The sequence below is a fragment of the Orycteropus afer genome, unplaced genomic scaffold (genome assembly GCF_000298275.1).
Source record: "Orycteropus afer afer isolate SDZICR_OR568_19922 unplaced genomic scaffold, OryAfe1.0 scaffold00154, whole genome shotgun sequence".
In the NCBI taxonomy this organism is placed as follows: domain Eukaryota; kingdom Metazoa; phylum Chordata; class Mammalia; order Tubulidentata; family Orycteropodidae; genus Orycteropus; species Orycteropus afer.
The window spans coordinates 6,172,102-6,183,295 of NW_006921741.1; the positions used below are offsets into that span (position 1 = coordinate 6,172,102).

The following is an 11,194-nucleotide window of genomic DNA, read 5'->3' on the forward strand; positions in this document are numbered from 1 at the left end:
AGAGAAGATAGGGGAGATTTGTCTCACGTACTTTGGACACGTTTGGAGGAGGGACCAGACTCTGGAGAAATACGTCATGCTTGGTAAAGTACAGGGTCAGCAAAATGGAGGAAGACCCTTAACAAAATGGATTGACCCAATGCCTGCAATGGTCTCAAATATAGGAACAATTATAAGAATGGTGCAGGACCAGGCAGCGTTTTGGTTATACACTGGAAGACTGGGCAATCTACTTCCCTAGCGATACCGCCTGGGAAACCCAAGGAGGGGTCGCTACGAGTTGGATCTGACTCTATAGCAGTGACTTTGGTTAGGTTTGGTATAATGGGTCACTGTAAGTCATAACTGACTCCATAGCACCTAACAACAATAATAGAAATTACTCCGGATTTGGAGCAGGACCTGAATTCAGGTTCCACAAATTTATTGCTGTGTAAAGATCTGAGGCTGGTCGCTGTGAGCCTTAATTTCCTCCCTATGAAACAGAGACAGTAATACCTCATGAGTAACGGATATAGTGAGGTGATGGTTGCGCAAGCATATGGTCATCTCTAAAATGTTACACAAACGTTAGAGTCTGTCACTATTGTACTCCGAAACTGGGAATTCGGCTGTGTAAGTATGAAAGCCCTGACTACTAATCCCATCAGACTCCTGACTCCCCTTCCTGGAAACAGGCGCAAGGCCCGCTGGGATTGGTAGTCTCTCACTGGCTCTGGCCTAACTTTCTCTCTTAGTGAAATCTGCAGGACCTAAGCACCGGAAGTACTCGTTGCGGGTTAGGAAGAGAATGTCAGAGGTCGCGGGGGCAGAAGGCGTTTCTGCCGCTGATCCAGTCGCAATGTAGTGGTGGGGCTGGCGCCGTCCTGCAGGTTCTGGAAGATTCTTGGCTCCACTAGGGCAGTAGTCGCAGAATTTCTAGCCGGCTTCGGGTTCCTGCTCGGTCAGCGGAGCCTCAGTCGCCATGTTTGGCTGCTTGGTGGCGGGGAGGCTGGTGAGGATGGGGAGAGGTGGTATCAGAGAGGAGGCAGGATACAAGGGCGAAGCCCGCGGAACGGGAGGGTGCGCCGCTGCAAACGATGAGGGGCAGCTCACTCTTGTCTGCCTTTTGAATGGGTGTGTGAGGGTGGTGGGAGGAGTGTTCTTCTTTGCCCCCGAAACTCTGTTCAGAATCATTAGAATAATACAGCATTAGCTGCCATTTGTCGAGTGCCCATTATGTACCAGGCACAGGGCTGAGTACTGCGCACGCCTTTTGTCAATTACTTGTCATTTCAGCCTTGTATGTAACGCTTATTTGGCACCTTAAACTTAATCCTCATAACTCGTGAGATGGTTATTATTACCATTTTGCAGTTGAGAAACTTGAGCTCAATCGACAGTATAAATAACTAAACTCACACGGTGAGTTAAGAGGGAAACCTAGGATTTGAATCTAGTCTGTGTAGCAGCCTGTTTTTCAAAAAGGTTAAGGTGTTCGGGCAGGGCATATCATATGGTCTTGGTCCCTTTGGAAGGACCTTAGTAAAAATGTATTTAACGTAGTTGGAAGTTAGCGGATAGAAACGCCGAAACTTTGTGTGAGTCATAACTGAAACTACTCCAGAAAGAGGAACAGCACATTTCTTTATTGGTCATAAGAGATAATATAACCTACCTTACCAGATTTTAACACTTTAATTAGGTCAGTACCTGCAATTGTTCAGGTGAAATTTGGAGGGTAAATCTTGCTTGCCTTATACAAGCAACCCAGAAATCCATTTTGAGACCCGACTCACTTCGATCTTCTTTTCTTCCCCTTTCTCTTTTCTTAAATGTTGCAGTTCCTTTGTTCAGTTTTTCACCAATGTTCAATAATGTATTATAATCTGGTCACAATTCTAAGCAACCTCAAAGGTAAATTAAGGTTAACTTCAAAAACGTGTCTTTGATGAGGACCAATCTCACTCATCAAGCTATGCGTCGTGAATGACTGTTGTTGTTGTTATGTGCCGCCAAGTCAGACCCGACTCGTAGTGACCCCTCCTTGGGTTTCCGAGGTAGTATCACTACAGAAGTAGATTGCCTAACCTTCCTTCCCAGGAGTAGCTAGTGGGTTTGAACCGCTAGTCTTTTGGTTAGCAGTCAAGTGCCTTAGGCACTATGCTACCAGAGCTCCTGGTGAGAAAACTGTATTGCTCCTATTGTTGATGTTGTTGTTGTTATGTGCCATCGAGTTGGCCCCGACTCATAGCGACCCCTCCTTGGGTTTCCGAGGCAGTATCGCTAGGGAAGTAGGATTGCCCAGCCTTCCTTCGGAGCAGTGGCTGGTACCTATTCTTGATAGGGAAAATGAAAGGCCAGCAAGGAAGGAGTGTGGAACTTGATGAGACATTAAAATATGTGTGTTTTTAAAGAACAAAAAGAATATAGAATGCGTGTGTCACTTAATTTGGAAAAGATTTAATTGTGGTAGTACTTAGTAGCTGTTTAGCCAACTCTGTAGTGAAAGTCCAGTACAGATTCCTTCAGGACAAGAATTTTCTTTTTTTTGGAGGGATTGCCAGGAGGTGGTGAAGTTTGGCTCTTTAATTCTGAAGTATGAGAATAGGTTCATTAAAATGAAGGGCAGACAGACCTACTGACATCTCAATATTTAGCTACATTGTTCTCTTACCAGAAAAACCCACTTCCTCTAAAGTTACGAATACGGTTTTTTATTCTCTGAAAATTCTTTCCAGAACAAAAGACCTAAGATCAAGAATTAAAGTTTCTTAAGAAGCTCTGGTGGCCCTGTTGTTAAAGCATTGGGCTCATAACCAGAAGATGGGTGCTTCCAAACCCACCAGCCACTCTGGGGAAAAAAGATGAGGCAGTCTGCATCCATAAAGATTTACAGCCTTGGAAACCCTATGGGCAGTTCTGTAGGGATGTTATGAGTCAAAATCAACTTGACTGTAGTGGATTTGGTTTTAGTTTTGTCTGAAGCTATAGGTATTTATTTATGTAAGGAAAATCCTTTTTAGAAACTTCTAAAAATAATTTAGATATATTTTAAAATATGTTCATGGAGTGATCATATTCAGTCTAAATACATGTATTTTGGGATTCTCTGTTTAACACTGGTATATTTGGTAATTTTATCAAATTAACCCAGCATTATATGTTTTGACTATACTTGGGAACATGGTTTATTGTGATAGTATGAGGGCTATGGAAACACATCAAAATACTGAACTAAGATGAATTTCTTATTTTCTAGGTACAAACCGCTGCACAACAGGTGGCAGAGGATAAGTTTGTTTTTGACCTGCCTGATTATGAAAATATCAACCATGTTGTGGTTTTTATGCTGGGAACGATCCCATTTCCTGAGGGAATGGGAGGATCTGTCTACTTTTCCTATCCTGATTCAAATGGAATGCCAGTATGGCAACTCCTAGGATTTGTCACGAATGGGAAACCAAGTGCCATCTTCAAAATTTCAGGTCTTAAATCTGGTAAGAATAACATTAAAATACTTTCATTTTTTCTTAAATAGTATATATAATATGGAATTTGTTGTTGTTGTTATGTGCCATCAAATTGGACCCGACTCATAGTGACCCCTCCTTGGGTTTCTGAGGCGGTATCACTGCAGAAGTAGGTTGCCCAATCTTTCTTCCAAGGAGTGGCTTGTGAGTTTGAACCATCAGCCTTCTGGTTAGCAGTCAAGTGCCTTAGGCATTACACCACCAGAGCTCCTATATGGAATATGGGCTTTTAAAATTTTTCCATTATATTTTTCTTGGTTGCTAAAGTAATGTGTTACATTCCTTTTAAAAATGAAGCTTGTTACAAATGCAGATTCCGGTATCACCCCAGACCTACTACTGAATCAGAAACTGAAGATGGGGGTCTATAGTTTAACATTTCCCCAAGTGTTTCTGTTGTATGATAAAGTTAGAAGATTACTGCCCTAATTGACTGTGTGCAGTGAATTCTACCATAACATGAGAAGTCCTGGTGGCACAGTGGTTAAAATGTTCCACTGCCAACCAGAAGGTCAGCAGTTTGAACCCACTGGCCTCTCCACAGGAAAAAGATGTGACAGTCTGCTTCTGTAAGGATTACAGTCTTGGAAACCCTATGTAGCAGTTGTGTTTGTACTGTAGGGTCTCTGAGTCAGAACCAACTTGACAGTAATTTTTTTTTTTTTTAAATTTAAATTACCTATTGTTGTTGTTGTTGTTGTTATGTGCCATCGAGTCAGCCCTGACTCATAGCAAGTGTCTTAGCCACTATGCTACCAGAGCTCCCAAATTACCTATAGTGTAGTAATAATTGTGAACTATCTTTGGGCAAATTAAGAAAATCATCAAGCTCAAATCACTTTTTCTGTTTTGTGATTGAGCCTAGCAGGAAAAAAAGAAAGTTTTGTACATTCTAATGAAATCACCCAACATTAAATATAAAAATAGAATGAAGTAATCAGAGAAGACAGATTTTTATAAATGAGCAATAGTAAGTTTTTATCAGATTTTTCAAGAACAATAAACTCCAGAGAATAATAGAATAATACCTTAAAAGTGCCCAAGGTAAATAAAATGACTTCAAAACCGTCATCCTAAAGTGAAGGAAAAATAAGTATATTTTCAGGCGAAATAGGGAGTTTATCACTTATGGACCATTACTGAAAGAACCATTGTAGGTAGTTGTATGTTAGAAAGAGAAAATTGAATCCAGAATGAGGAAGTGATTGCAAAAAGCAGAGTTAGTAAAGAAAGTGGTAAACATGTAGACATATCTGGACAAACTGCTTATATAAAACCACACAATAACTGATATAAAACCCTAAGTAAATACCATACTGAAAACAATGTGTGAGATGATGGTAATTTTAGTTACAAGTTTCTGATGTTCTGTTGTTCAGGAAGAGAGTAATAATGATTATACTTTCACCTAATCCTATTTAAAATTTTCGGAAAACTAAAAAAAGAGAGAATGTACATCTTCCAAACTATTAGTGTATATGTGGGAAAGGCAGTAGATCTAGTAGGATCATACATATATAATCCTACTAGAATGTAGGAAAGGAGGAAAAAAACAAAACAAAAAAGGAAAAACCATGGTATATAAAAAAACAATATAAGATGGTAGAAAAAACAATGTATATAGACCAAAGTTACAAGAGAAAAAACATGGAGGCTCCTGAATGGGATTTAAAAAAAATGCAGGAAACAAAATAATTAAATTGCCATTTATGACTGAGGGCCCTAAACATCTAACACTCATATTTTGAGACTAATATAACCTCAATACCAAAAAGGGCAAGGATCGTGTGAAGCCGGTCAGAACCAAAAGAGCTGGCACAGGTATATTAATTCTAAGAAAAATTAGACTAAGGCAACAGCATTATTATAGATAAAGCCATTCATTCACTAAGGATGAGATAATTTACTAGGAAGACAAATATTTTAGGATAAAGTAAGTGTCATGAATTTGTGCATAGCTGATTACATAACTTCAAAATATATAAAGAGAAAAGATTGACATTTATAGTGGTAAGTGGACAACTTTTTTTTTAAATTGTGATTTGGGTGAAAATTTACAGAGCAAATTCATTTTCCATACAGCAGTTCACATACACTTTGTCTCATGACATTGACTATAATTTACCCCAATGTAACAGCTCCCCTCCCACTTCCCTTATAGTTAGTTACCTTTTCCCTTTGTCCATTGCTCCATGCACTCCTATCCCCTGAGCTGTCTTCCTGTGCATAAACAGTCCTTCTTTCTCCCATGATTGTTCTCTCCAAGGAGTGTATCTACCTCAGGTAAATGTTCAGCTCATATGCCTGTCTTTTGTTTGGCTGGAAGCCACAGGTGTGGGTTCAATTCCAGACCTGAAGGGCAGCTAAGGGCCATAGTCTCAGTGGTTCCACCAGGCTCTATCAGACCAGCAAACCTGGTCCCCACCCCCCAATGACCTTTTGTTCCACATTGTTCTCCTTCCCTATCCAGGATCTCCTACATCCCTTCCAAGTGGATGACAGTGGTAGCCGGGCACCATCTAGTTCTTCTGGTCTCATAGTTGTATAGGCTGCAGATCGCATGGTGTACCAGTGGGTAGGACTAATTGTTTCCATGAATCTTTGGTTTTCTTCATTCTTCTTTGCTCTGGACCAGGAGAGACCCATCATTGCATCTAGATGGCTGGTTGCAAGCTTTTAAGATCCCAGTTGTTACTTGGCAAGTAGGAGATGGAACAGTGTTTTGTGTAGTATGTTATGCCAATTGAGCTTGATGTCCCTTGAGACTATGGTCCTGAGCCGATAAGTGGACAAATTTATAATTAACATTTCAACACACTTCTCTTGATAATATGTCTCGTGGTTAAAACATTAGTAAGGGTATGGAAGATTTGAATCAGAGTTACCAGTCTTGAGTTTATGGACATTATAGAACCCTGCAACTAATAATTAGATCATATACATTTTTTAAGTACATAAAATTTTATGAGAATTCACTATATACCACATCATAAAGCAAAACTCAGCAAATAGCAGATAATCAGTATGCAACTCAGAATGCAATATAATTAAAAATCAAAAGATAAAACATTGCCATGCTTGAAAATTTTAAAATAATTCATAGTCAGAAGAAATCATGGAAATTAAACTGCATAAACCAAAATAAAAATGCCACATATCAAAACTTAGATGCACCTAACTCGAGATTAACTCATAGGCTTAAATATACATGTGTGAAAAGAAAGATAGGAATGAGTGAGTGATAGTATTTAACATCATCAATCCAGAGAAAGCAGAAGAAAGAAGATGATTATGCTAAGAATAGAAGCTGACAGAAAACAAACAGTAGAAGAGCTCAGTGAAACCAAAATCTGGTTCTTTGAAAAGATGAATAAAAAGGGGAGCCAGTGAAAAGATTTACAAAGAAAATGAAAGGAAGTACAAATAATGTTATTAAAAGTATGAAATGAAGACATAACTACAAGATGAAATAACATCTATGAACATTTTTATACCGCTACATTTGAACATGACAAAGGAACAGATGAAATTTGTTATTTTCTAGAAAATTATAAGGAAAACTGAAGATGTAATATGAATAAAAAAGTTAAAATTAGTAATTAAAAGTAAACCTCTTCTTTCCATATACAGCTGTCAGACCCAGATGGTTTTACAGATAAGTAAACCATTAAGAAATAAATTCTTCCTATTTTGCATAAACTTTCAGAGAATAGTGAAAGAGGCAAAGCTACTCATTTTACATTTTGAGACTAGTATAACCTCCCTGTCAAAAAAGGCAAAGACAATATGGAGGAGGAAATTTGGCTTATACCAGTTTTATTTATTTAGAGTTTTTATATCTATGTACATAAAATATTTGCAAAGTGAATTCAATAAAATCTTACTTTTTAAAACTTTTCATTATAGAAAATTCAAGCATATACAAAAGCAGACCCAGTGGAATATAGAACCTTATCTCCTCATCACCTAGCTTCAAAAATAATTAACTCATGGAAAATTTCATTTATATTCCTACTCACTTCTCAAACTACTTCAGAGCAGACTCCAGAATCACAATATGTAATCTATAAATATATTAGTATGTATCTCTGAAAGATAAAGCCTCTTTTTTTCTTTTTTTTAATATGACTGTAATACCATTGGCACATTTAAAAACAGTATTGAGTATTAGTATTGAGTATCTGGCCAGTATTCAGATTTCCAGTGGGCTCAAACATTTTATATGTAAATTTAAAAAAATTATTTTAGTGTTTATGTATTGTTGTTGTTGTTATATGCCGTTGAGTCGGACCCAACTCAGTTAAAGTCTTTAAATGCTTTGAGCATCCATGTAAGGTTTTTACATTGCAAGTGGTTGATGGGTCTTTTAAAGTGTCTACTGTAAAAATCAAAGGTATAATTTTTTTCCGGTAAACTAGCAATTGGGTATAGAAATTTGTTCTGATTTTGTTTGAATTTATTTTTCTATTTCTGGTAAGATTACTATGTTGTGTTAGGTGCCGTCTAGTCAGTTCTGGCTCATAGTGACTCTTTGTACAACAGAATGAAACACAACCTGGTTCTTCACAATCATTGGTATGTTTGAGTCCGTTGTTGGAGCCACTGTGTCAATCCATCTCATTGAGGGTTTTCCTCTTTTTCACTGACCCTCCACTTTACCAAGCATGATGTCCTTCTCCAGGGAATGGTCCTTCCTCATAACATGTCCAGAGTTCGTGAGATGAAGTCTCACCATCCTTACTTCTAAGGAGCATTCTGGCTGTATTTCTTCTAAGACACATTTGTTCATTCTTCTGGCGGTACATAGTATATTCAGTATTTTTCACCAAAACCGTAATTCAAAGGCATCAGTTTTTTGGTCTTCATTTTTCACTGTCCAACTTTTGCATGCATATGAGACTGTTGAAAATACTATGGCTTGAGTCAGATTCACCTTTGATTTCAAAGTGACATCTTTGCTTTTTAACAGTTTAAAGGTTTATTTGATCAGCAAGCACAATTACGGTTCTCTCTCTTTTTGTGAAATTAGCATTTTGTGCAATACCTCAATTCATAATTCTGTGAGTTCAAAATGTTGATATTCTAATTCTTTTTTGTATTAGCTATAATATCTCTATGAAGAGAAACATGCATATCTATTATTTGGTTACCTGGGGATGTAGTCATTATAGGAAAGCTAGGATAAATGATGCTTGATTCTTTCTTTTTGTATACAGTGTTCAAAAACAAAGTTGATTCCCTTGCATTCACCAAAGATAACTGAAGTTGGTTTTTCTTTTAGAAGAATTATTTAATTCTGGATGTATATGTTCTGACCACTGTTACATGTGTTCTAACCATTAGATACCAACAGGATCCATTTGATTCTTTAGTTTTTCAGTTTCCTTTTAAAGCAGATACTAATATTTCATGACTTGTATCCTTTCTTAAGAAATCTTCCAAAGAACAGAGGAAATTTCTTTGTTATTAGCAGATATTTATAGCCTTATTGAGAAATAATTGACATGTAATAAACTACACATATTTATACAGTTGATAAGTTTTGATTTCTGTACACACCCATGAAACTGTTACCACAATCAAGATAATGAACATACTCATCATCTCCAAAAGTTTCCTAGTGCTCCTTTATAACCCCTTTACTATCTCCTCCCCAACCCTAGGCAACTACTGATTTAATTTTTGTCACTATAAAGTAGTTTGTATTTTCTAGAGCTCTATATAAATGAAATCATATATTATGTACTCTTTTTTGACTGACTTCTTAGTAAATTATTTTTAGAGTTACCATGTTATCAGTAATTCATTCCTTTTTATTTCAGAATAGTATTTTGTTGTGTGTACCATAATTTGTTTATCTGTTCACCTGCTGATGGACATTTGGGTTATTTCCAGTTTTTGGCTTATAAAAATAAAGCTGCTGTGAACATTTGTGTACAAATCTTTGTATGGACATATGCTTTTATTTCTCTTCGGTAAATACCCAGCAGCCGAATAACTATCATTTGGTACCGTATGCTTTACTTTTTAAGAAACTGACAAATGATTTTCCAATATGGGTTTTCCTTTCTACATTTCAACCAGTTGTTTCCTTTACATACTCCCCAGGGTTTGGTATGGTTAGTTTTAACCATTGTAACAGGGTGTGTTGTAGTATCCCATAGTGGCTTTTCTTTGTATTTCTCTAACAATAGATGTTGAACATTTTTTCATATGCTTATTTGCCATCTAAGGAGTTCTGGCAGTGCTATGGTTAAGGCATCTGGCCGTGAAGCAAAAGGTCGCCAGTTTGAACCTACCAGCCTGTCCGTGGGAGAAAGATGACACAGTCTGCTTCTATAAAGATTTATAGTATTGGAAACCCTAAATGGCAGTTCTGTTCAGTCCTACAGGGTTGCTATTAGTTGTAATTGACTCTATGGCATTGGGTTTGGTTTAGTTTTATTTGCCATCTGTGTATTTGCTTTGGTGCAGTGTCTGTTCAAATCTTTTTTTTTTTTTAATTGAGTTTTTTCTTATTTTGAGATTTGTATATTCATTCTTGATAGAAGTTCTTTATCAGTTATGTGATTTGAAAATATCTGTTTTAGTCTTTGGCTTATATGTTCTTTAACATAGCAGAATTTTTAAATTTTGATGAAGTGCAATTTATTCATTTGTTCTGTTTTGGATTGTGCTTTTGGTGTTCTCTCTCAGAATTTTTTGTCTAATCCAAGTTTATCAAACTTTTCCTCTAGAAGTTATATAGTTTTAGATTTTACAATTAGGTCTGTGATCCAATTTCAGTTAATTTTTGTATTTAATGTATAGTTCAAAGTTATATTTTTTTTTTTACCTATAGATACCTGATTGTTTCATCACTATTTGTTGAGAAGATGAGATCATGAACACATTTAGCTGCGGTCTCCATCAAGCATGTTCACTTATATTTTACTTGGGAGCTCGTAAACTGCTTTATCTTAAAATGAAATACAAATTTACATATAAATAAATAAATAGTTTTGTATTGATTTAAAAAGAAAAGTAAGAAATGGAAATAGATACAGATACTATTATAGTTTTTTTTTAACAATGAAATACTAGTTGGGAAATTTGCTAGAAAGATTGGATGTATAGTATTTAATATTTATAGTAATAAGCAATACAGGAGCAGCAGCAATTAATTTGGGGGAAGAGGAAAATGATATTTTTTTTATTTTGTGTATCAGGATTCCTTGGGACATGATAGCACCACCTTAAATACAAAGTGGTAGGTTTTGTTTGTATGGCAATAGGCTAGTAGTGGGTATTAACCTTTTCCATAGTTGGAAAGTATAGAATGTTACATGCTTCAGTTTGTACCCAGACTTCCGTTCATTTATTAAGGTCGTTATTGGTTACCAGCCAGTAGACCAGGACCTGTTTTTGGTGACATACTAATTAAATTATTAATTTAATTGTCCCCTCCTTACTACTACTCTTTCTCTTTGCCAGGCATCATTACTGAGTCTCTCTTGTTAGCCCTAGATTTGCCACAGTTTGAGTTGGGAAGGTACAACTTTTCGATATGATCATTACTCCTCTGTTCCCTGCAGGAAATGCTTTGGGGACAGTGAAAAGTGGGTTTTTTTTCCTGTCCTTTTTGCATTGCTGTTGTCTATCTTTTCTCTTTTTTCTTGAGACACCCAAGAGGTTGGTGAATG

General features: G+C 36.7%; 1 protein-coding gene across 1 annotated transcript in view; it reads left to right on the forward strand.

Annotated features, from left to right (window-relative positions):
• The first annotated feature begins 964 nt into the window (after positions 1-964).
• Positions 965-11,194, forward strand: part of HIKESHI (heat shock protein nuclear import factor hikeshi) — a 47,256-nt gene continuing 37,026 nt past the window's right edge. Inside the window, exons 1-2 of the mRNA XM_007946269.2 lie at positions 965-994; positions 3,242-3,479. Of these exons, the coding sequence (XP_007944460.1) occupies positions 965-994; positions 3,242-3,479 (268 nt within the window). The remainder of the gene's footprint in view (positions 995-3,241; positions 3,480-11,194) is intronic.